This window comes from Podarcis vaucheri, assembly GCF_965113315.1.
Source record: "Podarcis vaucheri genome assembly, chromosome: 7".
NCBI classification, from domain to species: Eukaryota; Metazoa; Chordata; class Lepidosauria; order Squamata; family Lacertidae; genus Podarcis; species Podarcis vaucheri.
Genome location: NC_138765.1, coordinates 11,362,366 through 11,388,342, shown reverse-complemented (window position 1 = coordinate 11,388,342; position 25,977 = coordinate 11,362,366). Strand labels below are relative to the sequence as shown.

Genomic DNA, 25,977 nt, shown 5'->3' with positions numbered 1-25,977 from the left:
GTTCCATACCAAACTCCTCTTCTCCAACACACGCATCTCGCGCTGCCTCTGGGGTGAACACTTCCTTGTTGCTTGTCGTCCCCCCCACCTCACGGTCAAAAACGGGATGTGTGTTGCAACATACCTGAGCCACGTGGGACGTTGTAGTACAAGATGTAAGCAAAGTTCCCCAGGAGGCAGCCTGCCAGACGGGCAGAGTCCTGTACCCCTGGAAGGCTTGGATTTCAAGGACACACAACACCGATTTGGAGAGGGAGGGGATGGCTTTGTCGTCCTTCTCTATGGTGCTCTATTAGGTATTGGGAGCAGTGTTAGAAATTAGCCAGGAGCATTTTGTGACTGGCATGGGTCCAATTGCAACCACGTGGAGAACTCTGGGTGGGCCAGGCTGATGATGGACATCTCCATCTAGAATCATAGAATCATAGAGTTGGAAGGGACCACAAGGGCCATCGAGTCCAACCCCCTGCCAAGCAGGAAACACCATCAGAGCACTCCTGACATATGGTTGTCAAGCCTCTGCTTAAAGACCTCCAAAGTAGGAGACTCCACCACACTCCTTGGCAGCAAATTCCACTGTCGAACAGCTCTTAATGTCAGGAAGTTCTTCCTAATGTTTAGGTGGAAGCTTCTTTCTTGTAGTTTGGATCCATTGCTCCGTGTCCGCTTCTCTGGAGCAGCAGAAAACAACCTTTTCCCCTCCTCTATGTGACATCCTTTTATATATTTGAACATGGCTATCATATCACTCCTTAACCTCCTCTTCTCCAGGCTAAACATGCCCAGCTCCCTTAGCCGTTCCTCATAAGGCATCGTTTCCAGGCCTTTGACCATTTTGGTTGCCCTCCTCTGGACACGTTCCAGTTTGTCAGTGTCCTTCTTGAACTGTGGTGCCCAGAACTGGACACAGTACTCCAGCTGAGGTCTGACCAGAGCAGAATACAGTGGCACTATTACTTCCCTTGATCTAGATGCTGTACTCCTATTGATGCAGCCCAGAATTGCATTGGCTTTTTTAGCTGCCGCATCACACTGTTGGCTCATGTCAAGTTTGTGGTCCACCAAGACTCCTAGATCCTTTTCACATGTATTGCTCTCAAGCCATCTGGCTGGCCCCTCCAGCTTTCTTAAGCAGGTCAGCAGAAGAGCTCATTTATTGCGCACGTATCCCACCTTTCTCCCAGGAAGCACATGATTCAGGCCCCCTTCCTCAGTTAATCCCCACGACGACCCTGCGAGGTAGGTTAAGAGGCTGTGACTGACTCCAAGGTCACCCCGTGAGCGTCAGGACTGAGTGGGGATTTGAACCCTGATTCCCCAGGTTTGCGTCCGACACTCTAACCACTCGCCCACACTGCCTTCCTAGAGTACTTTTGCTATGAGCCGGCTCTATAAACTAAGTAGTTAAATAAATAGGGAGAAAGCAACATGGCACTGCGAGAAGGATCTGAAGCTTGAATTTGTTTTATTCTGGATTGTTTAATTTGATGTTTTAATGTGTTGTGAGCCGCTTTGAGATTTCCCCCCCTTTAAAATATTAAGTGGTATAGAAATGAAATTAATAAGAGTAAGAATAAACCTTGCTGGGGAGGGGAATTGTTCCGTAAGCACCATAACCTACGTTTAGGGTGCCATGTTCAGCATTTATGGTGCCCTTTAGTGATTATCACCTTCTATATCTATGAGTTTCCAGGGCTTATTTTCAGCCAGAAGTTGACTGAACTCTGTTCCGACACCTCTCAGGTGGGCACCACTGCCTTTATAAGAGAACGGAATTTCTCTTATTCGTAGTGAGCTCCGATATCTTTTTCTAGAAAAGAAAAATAGCGCTGTGAGTTTATAACACTGGTTTGAAGTATCCAGCCGATACCCTTGCTTAATCCTGCCTGTGTGCGATAGCTTAAGACATTTTGGCGTCTTGAGGCAGCAAACATAACATGCCAAACAGTTTGCCGCTCTGAAACGGTCCCTCCCAAATCTGCTGCCCTGATGTGAATATGGCCATTATGTGGCGCAGGCCCCATCCCTCTTTTAGATTGCCCTAAAACTGGGTCACCTTAACTCTTCCCACCCCCCCTCCACCTTTATTCTGCAATGTGTGCCATGCTGTTCTTGTGGTTCGGCTGTAGCCAGACACTCTCCATCTGGCCTGTCGCTGCTTATGGTCTTTTGTGGGGGGCAGAGAATGAAGTGTCATGTCCGCTGCTGGGCATGTCGGTGGTGGGGAGCGAGTGGCCGTGGCGCCAGGTGAAGCTTATAAAAATGGGTATTTTAGCATTTGCGGGCAGCAGATGCGAACTGTTGAGTTGCACATCGTTCCTGCCAGTATATTATTAAGGAAACACATAAAACGTTCCGGTCAAATCCTTTCATAAACAATAACGCGAAGCACACCTAAGCTAAGCATTAGTTTGAGCCATAATGGTTATGAGCTGGAAGTCCCCGGTTGAAATCTCAGCCTGGCCATGAACTCTCTCTGGGTAACCTTAGGGAAGCTGCCATTTCTGGTCCTTGGTGTCCTCCCCCCCCCACTCCCTCCCCACTGCAATATGGGGAGGATAGGTCAGTATTATCTACAGGCTTATTGTGAGGATTATGGAGATAATAATATATGCAAAGTGCTTTGAGCAATGTAAATACTAAGTGCTTCTATTATTACTGCGAATGCAGCCTGGGTCTCTCCTCCCTAGCCTCTCTGGAATAGCTCATCTCACTCTTTTGAGACAAAAGGTTGTGCTGAGTAATTCAAGGGTAGCTAGTTTTATGGGATTAATTTTAGTTTGGGAGAGCTGTGTGCCTCGAAAGGGAATAAGCAGGGCTGTGTTGATCCCATGTCACCTGCCAGAACTGGGTTTTGGTACCTGATGATGAACTTGGTATTCTTTGACTCTGCTTCATTATTATTTTTTAAAGTTTCTAGTCCCTGTGGCTGTGGTGTGTGTGTGTGCGCGCTGAGTTTCGAAAGTGTGTGAACGCCGTCTGGTGGAATCTACTTGCCGCTTGTGTTGGGAAGGTCTGGGCGATGTATCAATAGGTTGTTCAAAAACCTGTTTGAAATCCGTATTGTAATATCAGTTTCCTAATTTTTCGATCCGGCAATGTATTGCGAATCATGATGTGCGTGTGTGTGCTATGTAAAAATCACAATGTGGGGAAAACCGTGAAGTCAGCAAATGCTTCTACATAGCTCCATCCTTATTTCAGGCATTGTGATATATCAATATATTGTGATGTTTAGCTGGTGATATGTCGCGATGTTGCAAACCAGATATCGCCCAGCCCTACGGTTGGGACATTTTGTGATTTTGTGTGGTACGTGTATGTTTACAGGGATTCAAAGCCTTGTACAGTGGTACCTTGGTAATCATAGAATCATAGAGTTGGAAGAGACCACAAGGGCCATCGAGTCCAACCCCCTGCCAAGCAGGAAACACCATCAGAGCACTCCTGACATATGGTTGTCAAGCCTCTGCTTAAAGACCTCCAAAGTAGGAGACTCCACCACACTCCTTGGCAGCAAATTCCACTGTCGAACAGCTCTTACTGTCAGGAAGTTCTTCCTAATGTTTAGGTGGAATCTTCTTTCTTGTAGTTTGGATCCATTGCTCCGTGTCCGCTTCTCTGGAGCAGCAGAAAACAACCTTTCTCCCTCCTCTATGTGACATCCTTTTATATATTTGAACATGGCTATCATCTCACCCCTTAACCTCCTCTTCTCCAGGCTAAACATGCCCAGCTCCCTTAGCCGTTCCTCATAAGGCATCGTTTCCAGGCCTTTGACCATTTTGGTTGCCCTCTGGACACGTTCCAGTTTGTCAATGTCCTTCTTGAATTGTGGTGCCCAGAACTGGACACAGTACTCCAGGTGAGGTCTGACCAGACCGGAATACAGTGGCACTATTACTTCCCTTGATCTAGATGCTATACTCCTATTGATGCATCCCAGAATTGCATTGGCTTTTTTAGCTGCCGCGTCACACTGTTGGCTCATGTCAAGTTTGTGGTCAACTCGAATGGCTTGGCTCCCGAACAAATCAGCTCCCAAACGCTGCAAACCCAGAAGTAAGTGTTCCAGTTTGCAAACGTTTTTCAGAAGCTGAACGTCTGACACACTTCTGCTTGAGTGCAGGAAGCTCCTGCAGCTGATTGGAAGCTATGCCTTGGCTTCTGAATGGTTTCCGGAATCGAACGGACTCCCGGTACGGATTAAGTTTGAGAACCAAGGTGCCACTGTATAGCTTTTTCGCTCCAGAAGCAGAATCAAAACATGAACAGCAAAATGCAGACTTCATTTGGTTGTGCATGGCTTTCGGTGAGAAGAGCGCTGGAGTTAGGTCTTTTGCAACAGGTGCTCTTGATGCAGATGTTTAGCTTTTTGGGTGAATTAGTGCAAAGTTCACATTCATACACATCTATGCAGCACTCCCGGGGTGCAGAGGGCTGAAGCACACATTGCAACCTTAAGGGTCTGTAAGTTTGCTTATATTTCTCTCTCTCTCTGGTGACTGCATCCTGGGGGAAGCATCCATTTTCGCCATTTAGCCAGTGAGTGCATTGAACAAAAAGGGCGCAGGAGTGTGTGTTAAATGGAGCATGTCTCGATTTGCTATTGTAACCCAGGCAGCCCAAATGCTGGTGCTAAGAGTCCCCTCTCTGCGCGCATCTGCGGCTTGCTTGGCCTGTGTGTGCCGTTCGAGTGTGCTTCACCCTCCAGGGGCAGAGTGTGGCAGCACTTTGCAAACTGCACACTCTCCTCCTTTTACTTATTCATGGCCTGCCCGTCGGAAGAGATCCTCGTCTGCCGAGTGGTGCTTGGACAGCCTGGGATTCTCAAAAGGTTCCTGCTAACCTGAATCTGACAGTCAGTGATTCAGCAGCGCCGCTTCGGCGCAGAGAACAGAAGCAACCCCCTTTTTGCTAGTTTTGCAGTGGTTTAGAGTTGTCCCTTCTTCCAGAAGCATCCTTTCTCCATGCTTAATCCCCATTTTGCATCCTTCCTGGGGTCGGGATGGGGAGCCACCAACTCTCCATTGGTCAAGGATTGCAGAAGTTGTAATCAACCATGTCCCAAGGGACGCAGCTTCCTGACCCCTGGTCTGCAGTGTTCCTGCTTTTTGAACCTGTATCGGAGCAGTGTATTGTGGGATGATTCCATTTTGTCCAATCACGGATGTGCGTTGAGGCACTGTGGTGCAGCCACACAAGTTTGGGCCTTACAGCTGGGCTGTATATACACGGTCAAAGTGTTCCACTAATAATAATAATAATAATAATAATAATAATAATAATAATAATGGTTAATTATTTACACCCCACCCATCTGGCTGGGTTTTCCCAGCCACTCTGGGCAGCTTACAACAGTATACAGTGGTACCTTGGGTTACATACGCTTCAGGTTACATACGCTTCAGGTTACACACTCCGCTAACCCAGAAATAGTACCTCGGGTTAAGAACTTTGCTTCAGGATGAGAACAGAAATTGTGTTCCGGCGGCGCGGCGGCAGTGGGAGGCCCCATTAGCTAAAGTGGTGCTTCAGGATAAGAACAGTTTCAGGTTAAGAGCGGACCTCCGGAACGAATTAAGTACTTAACCCGAGGTACCAACTGTATTAAAATACAATAGTCCGTCAAACAATAAAAGCTTCCCTAACCTTCCCTGTTAGTGAATTATTTGTGACCCCACCAGCAGAGCCAAGGGTGGTGGTCTTGTCATCAGGGCAGGCCAGGACTTCCATATACGCTGCCCAGACTTTCACCCCACGGACGTCACTCCAGTGCTACTAATGCAGCTATTTGTCTTCACCCTCGGAGGTGCACTCCATTGTCTGTTGAGGCAGACGGATGCCAGCAACATTACAAATTGGGATTTTTATGAACGTTCCTTGGAAATGTTCAGTGGGTGGGAGGGGACCGATCTGTTCAAGTTTTTTAAATCTTCCCAACCACAGGCACGCCGCCAGATGTTGTTGCTCTTAATTTGATTTATATACCACTCCTTAGCCCAAGGTCTTAACATTAAAAACATAATTTGCATAGTATGATAATAAAATGCAATAAAACAACCGGGGTGGGGTGGGGTGGACCATACCAACAGTCATAGATTGTTTAATGGCCAAAGTCCCGGGTAAATGGGAATGTTTTTGCCTGGTGCCTAAAGATGTAGTGATGGAGCCAGTCGAGCCTCTCTGGGGAGAGCAGTCCACAAATAGGAAGCCACCACAGAAAAGGCCCCGTTCCCATATATGGCAGGATCTAGAGCAGGGGTAGGGTAGGCAACCTAAGGCCTGTGGGCCGGATGCGGCCCAATCGCCTTCTCAATACGGCCCATGGACGGTCCAGGAATCAGTGTGTTTTTACTTGAGTAGAATGTGTCAAATGCTAGAACATTAGCAGTGGCAAAGTTTTTATCAGTGGTTGCAAGAACCAATGATCCCTATATTCTGAACAAAATGCTTGTTTGACCTGGAGGTAGGCTGTATGAATTGTGTATTGCTTTGTAACGATTTGTTGGGTCTGTGGACCGTAATAAAGATTGTTCTTCTTGTTGTTGCAAAGTTGCAAGGTTTAGCAAGCAGAGAGCAGGAAGGAATGAGATAGGTTTTAGGTTATGCTTTAGGTGTTAGGTTATGTTATGCCTTAACAGGTTATGTTATATTCTGGATTTTATGTTTCTATAGATTATGTTTGAATAGAATGAGAGTGTCGGAATACGTGCAAATGTATATGTGAATCCGGTCTCTGGGTGGGTGTTTGATTTTCGTTGTTGTGTATACTGTGTATATACAGACAATGACAATAAAAAAAAAAATATCTATCTTATCTATTTATTTATCTATCTTGTTGTGTGCTTTTATTTAAAATGCATCTCTGGGTTATTTGTGGGGCATAGGAATTCATTGATTTTTTTCACCAAAATAAAGTCCAGCCCACCACATGGTCTGAGGGGCGGTGGACTAGCCCATGGCTGAAAAAGGTTGCTGACCCCTGGTCTGGAGGGTCACAGGTTCACCATCCCTGCCTTAAAGGTTGTATATAGCAGCAGGAATATTGTATGTGTTTACATACTGTTGTCAAACTTCTTTCAGCTGCTTATTTATTTATTTTTAACCTCCCTGGCTGTGTTGGGAAAAGTTTGAGAGACTTTTTTTTTAAAAAAAATCTCTATCCCATCCTTCCTCCGCCAGGAGCCAGGCTGCTGCTTAATAAATTAGCCTCTTGGAGACTTGAGCAACCCTGTTCTAAAGGGAGGATGGGACAGGATTCTTGGCAAGGTTAGGATATTTCCACTCCTGGAAAGAACAACGGTGCTTTTAAGAGTGTTTGTTGCGATTATCTCTTCAGTGTCTAATGCTTGTAGTGATGTTATCAGCACAGTTCCGTCCTCCCTCCCCCTCTCTTTATAACATTAATTTTCAGGTAAAGGAATCTGTGCGTTTGGCATGCAAACCTAGACTGTTGTGAAATGAACCTCTGTTTTGACAAAGTAATAATCATAAATAAATAAAAATAAAAATGTGCACCCCACCACCGGGACCATTCCATTGTAACTATCCGACCTCCCAAAATTTCAACACCTCTTGCGATGGTTTGACCCCTTTCCATTTTAACAGTACAAATTCTACAAACACCTTCCATATCTCCTCAGAATAATTTCTCCTGCGTATTCCCCATCTTACCTTAACGGCGCATGTTAAATTATCATTAATAGCTTATATGCCACACCTCTTTATACCATTCTTCCATTTTATATTCACCTTGTCGTTTCCACTTCCTAGCTATCATAATTCGTGCAGCTGTCAATAAATTTGTGAGCAAGTCCTTCGCAGGCTAGGAACCTTCCACCCCATCGTAGATTGATAATAACGCTACCTCTGGACTTGCAGTTGGGAAACGAGCCTTTTTGAGTGCAAAGAACTCTCAAGCTGGGCAAAATGTTGGCACATTTCCTGCACATGTGGGCCCAGTGCGTGTGGTTCTGTCAGAGACAGCTGCTGCTGCAGCACCACCTTGTTCTGGAAGGGCGGATCAACTCCGCCTGACTTGTCTGGCTTTCCATTGCAACCCCATGATTAAGAGGTGGCTATCAGATATTACTCACAGATTTTTTTATGCGGTGCGCAAAGTGCTGTTGGGTTGGTTGGGTGGATGTGGCAGCTGTTTGGCGCGGGCCTCTGTCACATGGGCCTGAGACGCTGAGCCATGCTCTGGCATGCGTTGCCCTGGCATTGAATGTGGCTGTTCCTGTGGCCACATAATGACCAGAGGCGATATTCAGTGGTACCTCGGGTTACATACGCTTCAGGTTACATACACTTCAAGTTACAGACTCTGCTAACCCAGAAATAGTACCTTGGGTTAAGACCTTTGCTTCAGGATGAGAACAGAAATCGTGCAGCAGCGGCACAGTGGCAGCAGGAGGCCCCATTAGCTAAAGTGGTGCTTCAGGTTACGAACAGTTTCAGGTTAAGAACGGACCTCCGGAACGAATTAAGTACGTAACCCGAGGTAACACTGTAATGGCAATACTTTCAGCCCGGAACAGATCCTCCATGCCCCTTTGAGCCTTTAGCCTCCCCTGATGATGAGGACAAACCTGGAGTTAGTGTCAGAAGTAGGAATCATGTGTCAGTGAAGTTTAACTCTTTATTTAGAGAAACCAAAACATCACAGGCCTAGAGCTCTTCTCAGGAGGTCTTGCCCCTATGAGGCAGTTGTGAGCACTGAAGGTCCTTGACTTCCCACAGCTGCCTAAGTCTCCAAGGTTCACCCACCAAGCAATCTGAGACTGTGTCTGTGTGCCACCAGTCTCTCCTCTGCTCTTTTCACTTCTCTGTGTGTTCTGGGAGACCAGAGGAGGGGAGCTGGTTGTAGCAGGAGGGGGAGACTCCCTGGATTCTCCAGCAGTCGGCCTCATCTCTGTCTCCTGCCTCCCCTCCTCTCCAGCTGGGGCTGATGGGAGTTGTAGTCCAAAACGCAAGGAGGGCATCAGGTTGGGATAGACTACTTGAGACAGATTGCAGAATCCAGATTTTCTTGGAGCAGAATTTTTTTGTTCTGTTTTGCTGTATCTTTTTTAAAAAAGCAATTATACCCCACTGATGGGGGTTGCAGTCCAAAAAAAACCAGAAGGGCACCGCGTTGGGGGAAGCTGGTCGAAAGTACAGTTATACCTTGGGTTACACACGCTTCAGGTTGTGTTTTTTCGGGTTACGGACTGCCGAATCCCGGAAGTACCGGAACAGGTTACTTCCGGGTTTCGGCGGTCGCGCATGCGCAGAAGCGTCGAATCGCAACCCGCGTGTGCCCAAACGTGCTGCTGCGGGTTGCGGGTGCTGCAGGTTGCGAACGTGCATCTCGCATGGATCACGTTCGCAACCAGAGTGTCCACTGTATACGAACCAGCAAAACTTGGAATTTTTCCCTTGCATAATTTTACTTTGTGGAAAGGGGAAAGGAACTAAAATCCAATTCCTCTCTCCCAAAATTATGCACAGCCCCACTCCCTTCTGAGGCTTTTGCACAGGCGCGACCTACATGCTCCCAGGCTCTGTCTTGCAGCCATGAGGCCTCTTTCTCACTTCAAACTAGGGCTTGAAATCCTTGGAGCTGAATCCTGCACCTGATACCACATTTGCTCTTTTTCTCCCTCTCTTTGCCGCCGAGCTCCGCTTGTTCTGCATTATGCAGCAGTATTTCACTGTAGGCAGAACCACAAGCCAGTCTGCAGATGCCGAAGCTTCTCCTCCATCTGTTTGCCGATCAGCTTGCTGCTCCCCCTTCCCGGGGACCGCCTGAAATCCCGGGGGCCGCCTGCATCACCGCTTCTCCTTCCCCTCTAGATAATGGCAGGAAGACGTTGGGCTTCCTTTATTGCATTGTCAGTTTTCACATGCTTCCCAGATGGCGAGGAAACCCCTGGTTCGAATCTCACCCCGGTTCGAATCTCGTCTCCGCTAGTCACTCACCAAGGAGGCGTTAGGCAAGGCTCTCAGCCTGAGTTGCTACTCTCTGCAGCAGAGGGAATATGGTGCAAAGACTGAGAAACCTGTGAGTCTACAGAGTTGCTGGACTCCCAACTCCCATCATTCCTCACCGTGAGCCATGCTGGCAGGTGCTGATGGGAGTGGGACTATGGTTACCAGATTTTTTTCAGTGAATCCGGGGACACTTTTTTTAAAAAAGCTGAGTAGCAACAGGGAGTCAGTAGTGGGGATGGTGAGGCAAAAGACCCTGGGCCCAAGCACACATGCATATTGTATAAAGGTGCAAAGCCCTTCGTTCGCACCCTGCAAAACATAAATGTGCAGTTTTTTTAAAAAACTGGGCAACGGCGCACCATGTGCCGATGACTCCCAAGCCTTCCCTGATCTCCTTCCCCTTTCCCCTTTGTTTTGACAGATCAGGGGAGGCTTGGAAGTCACGGGCGGGTGGGCGTTGCCCAGGAGGGGCCAGCCTGGTAGTGCAGTTGGCTCTGGCTGGCTTCAAGAGCTGCTCGCTGCCGTGGCACAGGAAAAATGGTGGGCACCACGGCAGAGAGCAGCAAGCAGCTCCTAAAGCCAGCCAGAACCAACTGCGCTAACAGACTCGGTTCTGGACTGCTGAGGCTGCCACGGCCACGTTTCCCGAGAACAGATTTGCAAATCTGGGGACGTTCCGGGGACGGAATTTGTCTGGGGACAGAATTGCAAATCGCGTACTGTTCCCAGGAACCGGGGACGTCTGGTAACCCTAAGTTGGACTCCCAGCAATATCTGGTTCCCCATCCCTGCCTAACAAAGCTGTAACTAGACAATGCATGTGAGCAGACACTTTAAACATTTGAAAGGTATGCAAGCCAGGTTATCTGTGTCCAGATAGGGGTGTAGCTGGGCATCTGGATGGCCACTTGGGCTTCCAGTGACAGAACTGGATCCAAGAGAAACCCACCCTGCTCCAAGCTGCAAATGTGATCCTTTGGGGATGGGGAATTGCAGCTCCTTCCACAGCTGGCCGGACACACTTTATCTGAGTTCAAGACCTCTTACTAACAGAATTTCTGTCTCATATGCGCTGGGCTTCAGCTTCTTTAGTTCTCATTCTTTGCCATGATATTATTTATTTATTTATTTTATTTCTATACCGCCCTATACCCGAAGGTCTCATGGATTGGCAGGAGGCAAGAGAGCGGTGGGAGGCACCAGCTAGGGAACCCCCAAGGGTAGAAGGCTCAGAGCCGGGTGGTGGTGGTGGGACAACGCTGAGTGGTCAGAGGGAGAAGACTGGGAGGAGGTGGTGTCGGAAGCTGAAGAGGTAACAGGGTTTAGTGAGCAGGAAGAGTCTGTGGCAGAGAGCAGTCCAGAATTAGAGGCAGAAGAGGAGGCTGGGAAGGAGTAGGGGCCAAGAGGCATAGATGAGTCCTGCTGCTGCAACCAGCTCCCTTCCCCACTGGTCTCCCAGAACCCAAAGAGGTGTGAAGAGGGAGGAGCAAAGAGACTATCAAGGCAAGGGGATGTTCGCTAGCCTGCTTTAAAACCGTGGCTGGGCCCGTTACTTAACTAGCCATTTCCCTTCTTTCAGCTGCCATCACCCAGAGGGTGAAAGTCCTGGATGAGGTCACGGGCTACCTGGGGCAGGAAGTCACCCTGCCGTGCACCTTTGCGCCGACGGGCAACGAGATCAAGGTCAGCCAGGTCACTTGGATGCAGGAAGCCGCGGGCAGGAAGCAGAATGTGGCCGTCTTCCACCCGGACCACGAGCCCAGCTACCCGTTGGAGACGGAGCGCGGGCGGCTCCGCTTCAAAACCCGGACCCTGGAGGACGCTACGCTGATCATCGGCCCCCTGCGCATGGCTGACGAGGGCACCTACTTCTGCGAGTTCGCTACATACCCCTCGGGCAATGAAGGTGGCATCACCAACCTGGTCGTACTGGGTAAGGGCAAACCCATCTGCAGAAAGGCGAATGTGGGACCCCCTGTTACGAACCTCGCTTGGTGAGGCTGCAGACCCCTGCAGCTGATCAGGCTACCCTGGGGTGAGAGAGAGCACATCCCACCAGGGGAGCTTCCATGCCTGTTTAAGCTGGAGGTGGAGAGCCTGTGATCCTTGGGGTGCTGTTGGACTCCAACTCCCATCAGCCACAGCCAACAAGGGTCAGCAGTGAGGGATGATGGGAGTTGCAGTCCGGCAACATCGGGGCGGCCACAGATTCCCCACCCTTGGCAAACAGCCCAATTCTACGCTGCCCTGGATATTTTCAGTGGGAAGACGGTATAAAAATGTCTTAAATGGTAGAAAGAACTTAAACTCACCTTACTTAGCATCTACAGTCGTACCTTGGTTCGCGAACGACTTGCGAGTCGAACGTTTGGGCTCCCGAACGCCGCAAACCCGGAAATGAGTGTTCCGGTTTGTGAATGTTCTTTGGAACCTGAACGTCCGACGCGGCTTCCGATTGGCTGCAGAAACTTCCTGCAGCCAGTTGGAGCTTCCTGCAGCCAATCGGAAGCTGTGCCTTGGTTTCCGAACGTTTTGGAAGGTGAACGGACTTCTGGAACGGATTCCGTTCGACGTCCGAGGTACGACTGTATACGGGATGTTTGGTGAGTTCAGAGTTTGCAATGGGCTGCTTCCTTCTGCATGCCTTTCCCCCTGTAAGGAAGTTTAGTCCTGGATAGGGGTCAATCAGCGAGCTTTGTGACCTAAGCAGGGATCTAGCCCAGAGCCTCCCCCTTCGTTAGGCTCCTAGCCCAACCCTCTAACCACCAAACTGAAGAATATTCTGGGTGATGTTGTGCAGGGTGCTGGTTAGGCCTGTGGAGTCGTGCTCCCCCCCCCCCCCGATCTGTCCTTCCCAGAACTGGGAAGTAGGACTCTGGCTCATTCTGCCTGTTATTTTTGGAGATGCAAATTGCCTGCATCTGGCAGTATTCTGACGGGAGGGGAATCTGCACATTTTTAAATTGCTTCCTCGGGGCCATTTCTGAACCGAGCCTCTTAAACGCTTTCCCCGGCTCGCGCGCCCCTGTGTTGCGAGGTAGCGCCGTGTCCCGATTCCTCGAATTAATTATGGGCAATTCGTTGTAATGTTCCGCAACCAGGGAGCGTAATAACAGCGGTAATAAGTCCCTACCGAATAGGCTGCTTTGCAGCAGGGAGAAAAAACAAACAAACCCAAAAGGGCTTTGGGCAACGGAGACCCAACAGGGCTTCGTGCTCAAATTACTGCAGTTTTCTTGCATGGCTCAGCAATAAACTCGCTGGACTGTCATTTAGGACTCTCTTTGCCTTTAATCTGAGCATGGACGGACCTCCTGGGGGTGGGGGATTCCCACTCCCCCCCCATCTTTTCTACCTTGAGGTCTCATTAGATTGAGAGTTCCTCGGATGACCTATCTCTGAGGGGTTTTTCCTTTTAAAAAGCAAGGGCTGTGTGTTCTGTGATTTCTGCAGCAGCGCAGTGTGGAGCTGGGTGACAAATCCTGCTTACAAAAGCTCTTGGTATGCATTTTTAAAAGACCGGGGTGGGGTGGGGGCACCGTTTTTGTAGATGCTGCAGCCTCAAAATCTACGTGGAGGCATAAAGCTGACGGTGTTTCGAGGTGGCAGAATACAGTGGTACCTCAGGTTACAGAAGCTTCAGGTTACAGACTCCGCTAACCCAGAAATAGTACCTCAGGTTAAGAACTTTTTGCTTTAGGATGAGAACAGAAATCGTGTGGTGGCGGCAGCAGGAGGCCCTATTAGCTAAAGTGGTACCTCTGGTTAAGAATGGACCTCCAGAATGAATCACCGCATTTTTCGCTCCATTAAGACGCACCAGACCATAAGACGCACCTAGTTTTTGGAGGAGGAAAACAAGAAAAAAAATATATTCTGAATCTCAGAAGGAACAACAAGAGGGATCACTGTGCAGTGAAAGCAGCGATCCCTCTTGCTGTTCTGTCTTCTGGGATAGCTGCGCAGCCTGCATTCACTCCATAAGACGCACACACATTTCCCCTTACTTTTTAGGAGGGAAAAAGTGAGTCTTATAGAGCAAAAAATACGGTAAGTTCTTAACCCGAGGTACCACTGTAATGGGATATTTTTTGGAGGGGGGGTTGTGGGGGCTTTATTGCCTTGCCCCTCCTCGTGAGTAGCAAGACCAGAATAAGTTACACCAATTAGAGTGCTGAACTGTATATACAGTCATACCTCGGAAGTTGAATGGAATCCGTTCCGGAAGTATACATTTCGACTTCCAAAATGTTTGGAAACCAAAGCATGGCAGGAAGCTGCAGCCAACCGGAAGTCATGGAAGCCCCATCAGATGTTCAGCTTCCAAAAATAGTTTGCAAACCAGAACACTCACTTCCAGGTTTGCGGCGTTCGGGAGCCAAAACATCCGAGAACTCAGGTGTTCGACTTCCAAGGTACGACTGCATAAAGGCATCATAATTCTAATGTTCTAGTGCAGGAATCTGCACAGCTATAAACCAGGCATGCATGCTTTCTGCCTGGAGCACTGAAGAGTCCATTAAAAAAAAAATTAGCCTTTAAAGATTATGGAGATTCTAGACCCTGTGATGATGGGGAAACCTTGGAAACGTGTGCCAGTCAGGCCATGGGTAGATCTGCATAACTTTCGCCGCTCGCACAGATTTCTCCTGCCAGCATTATCTTTTACTGGAAGAAGAGAAATCCAAACTAATTTAATCACTTTAGAGCTAGGAGTGGCAGCATAACAGCTTGAAAGTGTTGCAGTGGAGTAGCTGGCGAACACTGAGGAAATGACCCTCAATTGCAGGGAATCTACAGGTAGCGGCAGTTCTTCCGATGCAATAGCTAAGGTTCGAAATGTGGCCGGAACGGAGGTTTCATGTTTACTCGATGCTGATAGGCCTTAATAGAGGGCACGCTTTTGAACTGAGCAAAGGGTGATGAGAGCCAGCAACAGCAGCTCCTCCCCTTGATCTGCGCCAATCAGGACGTGGGAAAAGACTCTTTCAAATCCCTTTCTCCCGTATGAATAGCAGAAGCCTTGACAGAGCCGTCCTATTATTAGGCAGTTCATTGCGTTTCCAGGCACAGGCAAAGGGCGCTTCAATTCTGTCTCCCTTGCATGCAACCAGGCGTCTAGATAGAGAACAATTAGCTTTGGAGTCACTCCTTTTATTAACCCTGTTTACTGCACTACGCCAGTTCGTACAGTCAAATCAACAGGGAGAGCTTTTATTTTTTTATCATTTTCATTGTGTTACCATTGTCTACCACCATTGTCTACCACTCCGAGGTCACCCAGTCAGCTTCAGGGCTGAGTGGGGATTCGAACCCTGCTCTCCCAGGTCCTAGTCCATCACTCTAACCATTACGTCACCGTTTTCTTCGGCTGTGGGGGGAAGGAGTACATGTTTCAACCTTCCTTAACTGGGGAGAACCCCCTTTCCCCCGCAAAAAAAACCCCAGTTGGCGGAGAAGATTTGATCCCTGACACGCTAGCTTTCTAGGTGGAGGGTAGTTTTTTCCGCCACCAGGGAGTTTCAAACATATGCACTCAGATTTCGTTCTCCCCGCATTTCAAAAGTGGCACAGTCCAGGCCTCCGCTCTGTTTCACCCCAAACCTCTGCCTCTCTTCCAGCCAAGCCCACAAACACGGCCGAAGCCCAGGAGGTCAAGGTTAGCAACCTCGAACTCCCTGTGGCTGTCTGCATCTCCGACCGGGGGAAGCCGCCGGCCCGCATCACGTGGCAGTCGGGGCTGAACGGCAACGCCACCGTCTCGGAGGTGACCAACGCGGACGGCACGGTCACCGTCACCAGCTACTACCGCATGGTGCCCACCAAGGAAGCCAACGGGCAGCGCATCACCTGCATGGTGGAGCACAAGACGCAACCACAGCCAGAAGCTCTTCCAGTGGTGCTTTCGATATTGTGTGAGTGGTGGCGGCCTGGCTTTGGGGTTGGAGGTGGCTAGGGTCTCGAGGTGGGCTCCTGCGGAGGAAAATGCTCAGAGAGCCCAGGAGACGTTGACTGTGCAAACCCCCCCCTTTCATTTAAAGGCTGTTCTCCGTCCCCTTCCATCAAGACCCCTGGGAACTGCAGTTTAAGGGGGCTGGGAATTGTAGCTCTTGTGAGGAGAAACTGAGGAGATTTCACCCCTCCCATACCCAAGAATCTCCTGATGATCTCCTGATGGTCTCTGCTGACTCTCCAGAGAGGAGGAAGCGTGTCCTGCCTATCTACTTATTCTGCCCAGCAACATATCTGTGTGTGAGAGAGAGAGTCAGTCAGTCAGTGTATCGGAGAAAGTGAGAGTGTTGGAGATCCTAGAGATAAGATTGCTGCTAAGTGCAGCTGCAGACTCTCAGTGTAGCATTGATTTATGCTTAGAATATTCAGCTCTGTATATAGTTTTGTATCATCGTTGTAGTTATAGAATAAAAGGAAGATATTCTACAGAGCTGCTCTCCGAGTGGTTTATACTCTGCAAGACTCTGCAAAACTCTGCTGCGCAACGACTGTATTATTGAGACAGTGAATCTGGTGCTCTCAGCTCTAAGCTGTGAGTCCACAGCACTGTGACCTGTTCCTGTGAGAAAGGAGGTCTCTGGCGGTGCTTCCCAGCTCGCCTAGGCCAGTCGGGGTTGAGGTACATGAGTCCAGTCGGCGCACTGGCTCTAGGGCGATGCTGACAGTAACCTATGGTTCCCAGGGTTCTTTTTTCTGGAGGGGGTGCAGAATGTGCTTTAAATGTTTGGTGTGTACACAGCCTTCACTCCTCTGCTCTTATTTCCTGGCCCTGGAAAAACTTACAATCCTACACTTTTAGTCAGGCATAGGCAAACTCTGGCCCTCCAGATGTTTGAGACTACAATTCCCATCATCCCTAGCTAACAGGACCCAGTGGTCAGGGATCATGGGAATTGTAGTCCCAAACATCTGGAGGGCCGGAGTTTGCCTATGCCTGCTTTTTAGTGGCCTGGGATGTGGAAGGGAAGGTGAATGAGGATTGGTCTTTGAATGCTGGTTTGAACAATCTTGGAAATTATTTTTGTTATTATTCGCTACCACCCTGAGAGTGGGGGTGGGGGTGGGATGGGGAGCAGTTGAAGTTAGGCATTGCTTTGCAAGCTGTGGGAAACTAGGATGCCTGGGTTCCATCACTAGCTTTGGGTAGCGGAGTGGCACCTAGTGGTTGGAGCACAAGTTTGGAGGCACGTTGAAGGGGGTAGGGGAATGATACCTGGAGGGTGTGTTTTGTATCCCACCTTTTCACCCCAAGCTGCCCAAAGCTGCAAACCCGCAGGCGATGAAACCATCTAAAACACCCAAAAGGCAATTCTGATGCAGGAGGAGATTGGGAAAGAGCTATAGCCAATAAAAGGCTCTTCGGGAGGTGAAAAAACTGAGAAAAGGACCTGGGGAGATAGCAGATGCTGTTTCAGGCAGAGCTTGTGGGGATATTCGCAGGAAGGCAATGTTGGCTGGGAGAGAAAGAAGAAGCAGGGATTTGTGCGTCTTCTCAGTGCCTGCCACCAAGAAAGACGGGAGTATCCTATCTGGTTTCTCCTTGCAGATCCTCCTGAGGTCACCATAGAGGGATATGACGACAACTGGTATTTGAGCCGCAATGAGGCCATGCTCAAATGCACCGCCAAGGGGAACCCTCCGCCCACCGAATTCATCTGGAGCACGTGAGTCCGACACCTCTTTCTTTCTCTCTTCCCTCCCACCACCAGCCAGTAAACACGCCCCCCCCTCGAGTGTGCCCTTCTGCGGAGGCATTCACTTGAAGCCGGCCAGTTAGGACTTCTGCACTTTGATGAGCTTTGAAGTTCATCCCTGCACTTTCTCAGGAGTGGTGCTGATGAAAGGCTTTTCCATGTGCCGCAGTTCCTGATTTGAAGAGGGAAGATCTGCACTGTGTGACCTTACATTCTCTCGGCACTCTTTGGGACATTCAGAATTTGAAAGTCTGCCTGGGAGGGTCATCTCAACTCCCCAGATGTTTTGAGCCCCACCCAGCACAACCACCAGCAGGTGGGGTGTGTGTGTGTGTGTGTGTGCAAGGAGTTGTGATCCAAAGCACCTGGCTGGAGAAGCCTTCTTTAGAAGATGCCCAGTGAATGTTGGCTTCCCGCCCTCCCCCCAGGCTTCACTTCTGTGTCCACGAGAACTAGAAACTTGCCGCTTTTTGTTTTTCAATGCAAGCTGTTCCTGGCAATGACATCTACAGTGGTTCCTTGGTTCTCAAACTTAATCCGTTCTGGAAGTCCGTTCCAAAACCAAAGCGTTCCAAAACCAAGGTGCGCTTTCCCATAGAAAGTAATGCAAAATGGATTAATCCGTTCCAGACTTTTGAAAACAACCCCTAAAACAGCAATTTAACATGAATTTTACGCTCTAATGAGACCATTGATGCATGCAATGAAAGCAATAAACAATGCACTGCAGTCACACTGTCAGTCAATCAGTAGCTGAACTGGGTTCCACACAGTCACAAAAACGAAACAAAAAGAGCCGCAAAAACAAAAACGCAAAATAAATGGCAAAAACAGACAGACCTCAGTGTAACACTCAAAACGGAAGCCTGGCACTCAAAATGGAAGCGTAAAACTCAAAATGGAGCACGTTTGGTTTCCAAAATAAGTTCGCAAACCGGAACACTTACTTCCGGGTTTGCAGTGTTTGGGTTCCATGATGTTTGAGTACCAAGGCGTTTGAGAATCAAGGTACCACTGTATTTTATGATAGGCCTGAATAGCTTGTGACCCACTAAGCAAAACGCAGCCACGAATGGAAGCCTATTGTTGGCCTTGAGAGACAATGGAGTGCATTTGCAGTAGCAAAGTGACCTCCCCGGGGTGCAAGCCTGGGCAGCGTGTATGGGGGTCCTGGGCTGCCTAGATGACAAGACCCCACTCTTGCCCTTTTTGATGTGGTCCAAAGGAAGGCAGAGCAATACAGTGGTACCTCAGGTTAAGTACTTAATTCGTTCCGGAGGTCCGTTCTTAACCTGAAACTATACTTAACCTGAAGCACCACTTTAGCTAACGGGGCCTCCTGCTGATGCCCCGCCGCAGGAGCACAATTTCTGTTCTTATCCTGAAGCAAAGTTCTTAACCTGAAGCACTATTTCTGGGTTAGCGGAGTCTGTAACCTGAAGCGTATGTAACCCGAGGTACCACAGTACATTTGGCATTGGCTTGGGTGTAAGAGTTCCGGAAGGAGGCGTGCAAGGCGCCAACCAACCATCTTAGTAATTCCACTCCAGATTTGTGTAGGGTTTACTCCTCAGCCGGAGGTTTAGGATCAGAGTTTTCCTTCTTCTAGATGAGCTTACCTTCCCAGGTTGACCAGCCCCATCTGCCCCTAGGAATATTATTATTATTATTATTAATTTGAAAAACCACCAGGGGTTTTCTGCCTGCCTCGGGCTGCAAGAAGACAAAAACATTTTCAAAATGTGTGGGATTGGTGGCTTTCTTTCAGTTCAGTGGGTTGAACGTTGCACAGTCTGCTCCAAAGAACTCGTAGGCTGTGTTAAGCCTCTTCCTCCAGCCTGTGGGAGACGGCTTCCCCTTTCAGCACAGAATGAGGCTGAGCCGGTTCTTCTGGCTCGCCAAAGGAAAAACATCCTCCCCAGATGACTCTGGCTCTGGGCAGGGGAGGGCTAGGAAAACAGGGCTCCCGAGTTCTGCATGACCTTCTGTAGAGTACCTTGGGACGAGGGGATCAAAGCAGAGAAGCCTTGCAAAGAGGAGGGGGCTTAAGTTTGTGGTTTAGTCCAGAGCAGTACACATGGCATGCATTGGAAAAAAAGGGTATCCTGTTTGCACTGATAAGATACTATAAACAGTGAGTGCCAAATTAAGTTCAAAGTGGCACCAGGAAAAAGTTCACTCATGTGTTGCTACTCCATGTCTTCAGCTTACATGCAGTCCTAATATAAAATGATATAAACCTTTATAGCAGGGATGAGGAGCCTGTGGTATTATCGACGTTTTCGTACTCCCATCAGCCCCAGGGCAGTCCAGCCATTGGTCAAGGCTGATGGGAGTTGTAATCCAGCAATATCTGGGGCTCTGCAGGGTCCTCATCTATCTTCTCTGGGATGATTTCCTATTTAAGTTTCATTGGTAGGCCCTTTTTCTCCTTCCCTGTACCATTCATTCAGACTGTCCTAGACTGGTTTCTCTGCCATGGGTCTCCAGCTGTTGTTGGACTAAAACTCCCATCATCTTAGACCACTGGTTCTGCTAGCTAGGGTTGATGGGAGTTGTAGTCCAACAACAGCCGGAGACCCAAGGTTAAGAAACACTTACCGTAGATTCTGGCGTATTAGGCGACTGGGCGTATAAGACGACGCTGCCAATTTTGTGGGGGGGGGTTGTCTTATACGCTTCGGCAGCTTCGCTGGGCAGTGGGTGGCGGGCTCCACGCCGGGAGGAAGCTGTCCAGTGATGCTAAGCCGGCTTCGCTGGGTGGCTTCCTGCTGGCACAAAGCGGAGCGCGCCACCCATTGCTGCTGCGGTGGCAGCTTCCGAAGCGGCAGTGGGCAGTGAGCTCCGTGCTGGGAGGAAGCCGCCCGGCGAAGCCAGCTTAGCATCCCTGGGCAGCTTTGCCAGGCAGCTTCCTCCTGGCACAGAGCCCACCACACACTGAAGCCATACCCCGACTTTTTAACCTCTTTTCCAGGGTTAAAAAGTCATCTTATACACCGGAATCTATGGTATGTATAGTATGAAATTTGTAGCATCCTCTTCTTTCTTTTTTAAAAAAGAAAAGTTTCTGATTGTCGTGGCTTGTGGAGAAAAGCTCACACAGCAGCAGAATACATTTATTAGCATTATCATTATCACTACAATTTATTAAATTTGTGTACTGTTGTATACGCACAGGTGTCTTGCATCCTTCAATGCAAAAGACACGGCATGTGTAATGGGTTCTTACAAGGGACTATTGGAGTCTCCCAGATTCTGTTTCCTAGCTAAGTCTCTCTCTCTCTCTCTCTCTCTCTCTCTCTCTCTCTCTCTCTCTCTCTTGCTCCCATTCAGGGCCAATGGGCCTCTCCCAAAGACTGTGGAGGTCCAGGGCGACATACTCTTGGTGCGCAACGTGGATGCTTCAGTGAACACCACTTTTAGATGCCAGGCCACCAATCGCGTGGGACAGGTTTCGACAGATCAACCCATCTATGTCCGAGGTGAGTATCGTGGGGAGTCGATGGTCTTGAGTGTGTGTGGAGCTTTTGGGTGAAAGGACTTGGATCTGGTGGCCTGGTGTTTTGCACATATGGGGAATCTTGCTGCCTTTAAAAAAAAAAACCCAAACAAAAAGTAAAACTGCTTTGGGGGCCAGCTGTTTATATATAATATGTGCTTCCTTCTCTGGGCTGAGAGCTGAAACTCTTTAGAACTTGATTACTGGGCCGCACCATTTTCAGTTTGAGATGGAGGATGTGATATTTAGAGTGCTTCTGTTCTCCTCCCCCCCACCCCCAATCCTTGTATACATGATACTAACATGTCAGGGAGAAATCTTTAGACTCGGGGTGGGGAACCTAAATCTCCCTCCAGAGATTCATTTAGTGGAGCGCAAGAGACAGGGGGACACCAGATTTGCTGAAATTTGAGATGTTGTTGGACTGCAAATCCTATCATGGCCGTGCTGGGTGGAGCTGAACAAGAACTGGAAGTCGCAAATCTGGGCCTCCGCACCATATGACGTCCTTCTCCTGGTATTGTAAATGGTTCGATACATGGCTCACGTCTTGGGAATGCAGCAAGCCCGCAACTTACGTGCATTTAAACCATGTGCATTCCGCCAAAAAAACAGAGGATGGAAAGAGGAGTCAGGGTTCCAGGAAAAACGACTTTGGCAATCCCACCCAGGGTTGAGCCCACGCGATTTTGGCTTTAGGCGCGATCCGCGGAATGTTAACTCCTGTGTAAGTTGCGGGCTTACTGTGCATGTCCCGAAAGCCGAATGCATTGTGGAAACGGGAAAGCAAGGAGCGCCATGGGGCCTAATCGTCTGGGCGCATTGTGGGTGTAAGTTGTGGCACAGGCTGTTCCTCCGGCTGGGTGTGTTTTAGGTACAGAGGCGACATGCTAGGCCGCGTCATGCTCGGGCAGGCCTGCATGGAAGAGGCACTCCCTGGACCCTCTAATGTCCCAATTCTCCTCGGACAGCAAGGGGGCTCCTTTGCAGGAGGACCCTTCCAGATGGATAGGGGAGGCGGGGGGTCCCAGAGACCCCGCCCGTGTGCTCTTCCACGGCTCCACCTGCAGCTCTGCCCCTTCCCCAGCGCTGGCAAAGCCTAGTGATGCACTTTTCTCTGAGTGACACCCCTCGTCTTCCTTTTTTTACTCAGACCAGCCGGCGAAGAGGCAGAGCAGCAGCGCTGGAGCTTTGGCCGGGTCCATCGTGGGGGGGATCCTAGCCTTGGCTCTCCTGGGAGCCATAGTCTTCTTTGCTGTGCGTCGCCGCCGTCACCGGGGCACCAAAGGCTCTTACGACCCCAAGACCCGGGTCTTTGGCAACGGGACAGCTCCTCCCCCAGCCCGCGACTTCACCGAACTCGACCGGCCCCTCAAAGCCGCCCCGGGGAAGGGGCAGGAGGACGATGACGAGTACGACGAGGAAGATGAACGCGAGGAGCGCCTCCCGCCCTACGGCTACCCGTCCCACCGCCTGGAGGGAGACGAGGAGCAATATGACCAGTTGGGCCCCATGTTGCGGCTCGGCTCTCCCCACCACGGCTACGAGTTCGACGACATGGAGTCCCAGCACGACGGCTCCATCATATCCAAGACAGCTGTCTACGTGTGAGCCCGGCCTCGGCGGCGTCACCAGGAGGATGCCAGGAAAAAAACTTTGGCCTTCGCAAAAGACACGCTTAAGAGAGACTCTACAAAGTTCTGGTTTTTGATTTAATTTATGGGCCCTGCGTGGCCAGACTCTGTTGGTGGGGCAGCGAAGCCTCCCTCGACTTCGAGAGGCGAGGCAGCCGCAAGAGACATCCCAGGGGGAGATTTGTCGGAGCCCCAGGAAGTTGGGGGTTGCCGAAAAGGGGAAACTTGTTTTTGCTTTCTTTTTTAACAAGGGGGGGGGGGACAGGGACGGGACACTCTTTACCCCGAAGATTTCCCTCTTCTTCGACCACCAGGAGACATTTTGCGTGCTGCTGCCTTAAGAGGATTCGACTTCTTCCTTTTTTTGTAGTACGTGTTAGAGATGCAGAGCTGACTAAAAACTGGGCGTGGGGCAGCTTGGGAAGGAAATGCACCTAGCTTCTCCTGTCGCTGGTGTAAAGGACCTTTGGGCTCATCATGCCTTGCGTGACACCCCCCAGGTTTTGGCAATCTTTAATCTCTCTCTCTCTCTCTCTCTCTCCCCGAATGGCGCTCTCTGGTTTCTTTTTGGTGCTCTTAACCGGGTGGTCTTGGCTGGTGCTGAATCCCCCCCTCCCCAGCCTGGTGCTTGGGAGGAAAAGACCAGGCTCCTGTCTAAAAGTGCTCTCTCTTCCTTCCCCTTCTCTGCACATCCTCCACCCTGCCTGTCCTGTCTCAACAGGTAAAGGCCTTCCTGCTCTTCGGATCACCCCCCTTCTTTCATCCGGGAACAAGGCCAGGGGTGGGGGAAGGAGAGAGGGGGCACAGCGCCACTCGCACTGCCAGCCCCCGGGCCTTGCTTTATTCCAAAAGAGTTGCTTATCTGTTTGCCGGGGGTCTGTCCGTCCCCCGGTTTGGCCTGCCCCACGTCCCCTCCCCATAAACTCCCCTGAATCGTTCACCATCATTGTGCGCGTTGTTTTCGGTGGGGTGGGGGGGTTCCTGTGGAGTTGTTTGGAGGGTCAGGAGATGGGTCCCTCTTCCCCTCTCTTCTGCACTACCCCATGCTGTGCCTTAATGAGGACCAGCAGGTTTCCCCCTCCTTCATACATAACCCACAAATGTCTGTAAATACCCCCCGCCTTTGTGAAAAAGGCGCAGAGTTATTTTCGTACTTTTGGGGTTTTTTTGTGTGTGTGTGTCCCCGGTGGGCTCTGTCTCCACATTTGAGTGTAATTAAAAGATGTATTGAAACCGAACTCTTCTTGCCTTCCTGTTTTGGGGTTTGTCTGACAAGGGGAGGTTTGGGGGTTGATGGCGGCGAGGAACCCCTTACGTTGCTGAAGCAGAAGGGATCCTTGCCACGGTGACACCGAATCCCTTGCCTTCTCGCGGCCGCATGAATATTTAAAGCCACCTTGCTCGGTATAAAATTAATTGCAAGCGAAATGTCCTAGAGGCTCAGGCTGAGTGACTGGGCTGTCTCCTCTGAGTAGGAGAGGAAGTGCACATTGGGGAAAGGAAGTTTCGCGTAGCCGAATTTGATCCGCAGAAGAAAAAGCAATGCTGGCGTTCTCTACTCTGGATTCTTCCTTATTGTGAAGTGCTGTCTATTGCGTTTTTTTTTAAAAAAAAAACGTTGCTACAGAGGCAAAAGGTACTTCCTGATATACAGTGGTACCTCAGGTTAAATACGCTTCTGGTTACACACTTCGCTAACCCAGAAATAGTGCTTCAGGTTAAGAACTTTGCTTCAGGATGAGAACAGAAATCGGGCTCTGGCGGCACGGCAGCAGTGGGAGGCCCCATTAGCTAAAGTGTTGCTTCAGGTTAAGAATAGTTTCAGGTTAAGAACGGACCTCTGGAACGAATTAAGTACTGAACCTGAGGTACCACTGAGGTATTTTCAAAGGAAGAGCAGAGTGGGAGGCACCAATTGCTTGTCGTACTGTGAGCAACATCCCAAATACAACCATAAAAGTGGTTCAGGTCCGTAGCCTCTCTGGATGCTGTCGGACTCCAACTCCCACCATCCCTAGGGAGCATGGCCTTTGGTCAGGAATGATAGGAGTTGTAGTCTAGGTTGGAGGGTGGGGTGTCCGTGCTCTAAATGGTTCCTGCAGATGAATTTATACATGTTTTCCTACTGGATTTATATACAGTGGTACCTCAGGTTAAGAACTTAATTCGTTCCGGAGGTCTGTATTTAACCTGAAACTGTTCTTAACCTGAAGCACCACTTTAGCTAATGGGGCCTCCTGCTGCTGCTGCGCTGCCAGAGCATGATTTCTGTTCTCATCCTGAAGCAAAGTTCTTAACCTGAAGCACTATTTCTGGGTTAGCGGAGTGTGTAACCTGAAGCGTATGTAACCTGAAGCGTATGTAACCCGAGGTACCACTATACTGCCGTTTCACCAAGACGGTTTACAGTTTCTGAGCTCTCCCACCCAAATAACCCTGTCTCCCAGCCCCTCTTCTTTACCACAGGGCAGAATTGTGTCTGTTGGCCCTATGGGATGGCACAGGAGTAGGTCCTGGCGGTGTGTGTGTCTGCCTGCCTGTTGTTGTTATTATCAATAATAATACTCCTTAATAATGTTGAATGTCAATATGGTTGGCAAAGTTGCCGTCATCAGTGGCCTATTTTGGCCTCCCATTAATCCAGTGTTTTTCAACCTTTTTTGGGCAAAGGCACACTTGTTTCATGAAAAAAACCACGAGGCACACCACCACTGTGTGCGGAGAGGGAGATGTCAGAGCCCCGCTGCTCTCTATGGGGAATCGGATGAGAGCGGACCGCCTGTCCGCTCTCATCCGATCCCATCCGATCTGATCCCCACCCAGGATGGATGGAAAATAGGGTGGACACAGTCCGGCGCCTGCGTAGTGGGCGAAAATTTGACTTTTTTCTTTTAAAAAATCTTTCGAATTTTTCAATTTTTCCCACGGCACACCAGGCAACATCCCGCGGCACACTAGTGTGCCGCGGAACAGTGGTTGAAAAACACTGCATTAATCGACACTTTCCCCCTCTTCCTCTCTGAATTCGGTCAAAAAAACTCACTGCCTAGGCCTCACAGCTCTGAGGAGAAAAGAGAATTGCATCAGTAGCTCTGCTTGTTGTTCTTTTGTAAACAGCTATGCTCCTTCAGCTAGGAAAGGTACGTTGCGGTGCTATAAA

The 25,977-nt window shown here is 49.5% G+C and overlaps 1 protein-coding gene across 3 annotated transcripts in view; it reads left to right on the top strand.

Moving 5' to 3' along the window:
* NECTIN2 (nectin cell adhesion molecule 2) overlaps window positions 1–25,977 on the top strand; it is a 106,901-nt gene that overhangs the window by 39,778 nt on the left and 41,146 nt on the right. For 2 of the 3 annotated variants that reach the window (XM_082231187.1, XM_082231189.1), the window contains exons 2-5: window positions 11,558–11,911; window positions 15,600–15,893; window positions 17,537–17,654; window positions 21,018–21,166. In XM_082231187.1, coding sequence (XP_082087313.1) covers window positions 11,558–11,911; window positions 15,600–15,893; window positions 17,537–17,654; window positions 21,018–21,166 — 915 coding nt within the window. Of the gene's footprint in view, window positions 1–11,557; window positions 11,912–15,599; window positions 15,894–17,536; window positions 17,655–21,017; window positions 21,167–22,336; window positions 24,056–25,977 lie in introns of those variants that run through there. The other variant, XM_082231188.1, reaches the window with a different exon arrangement.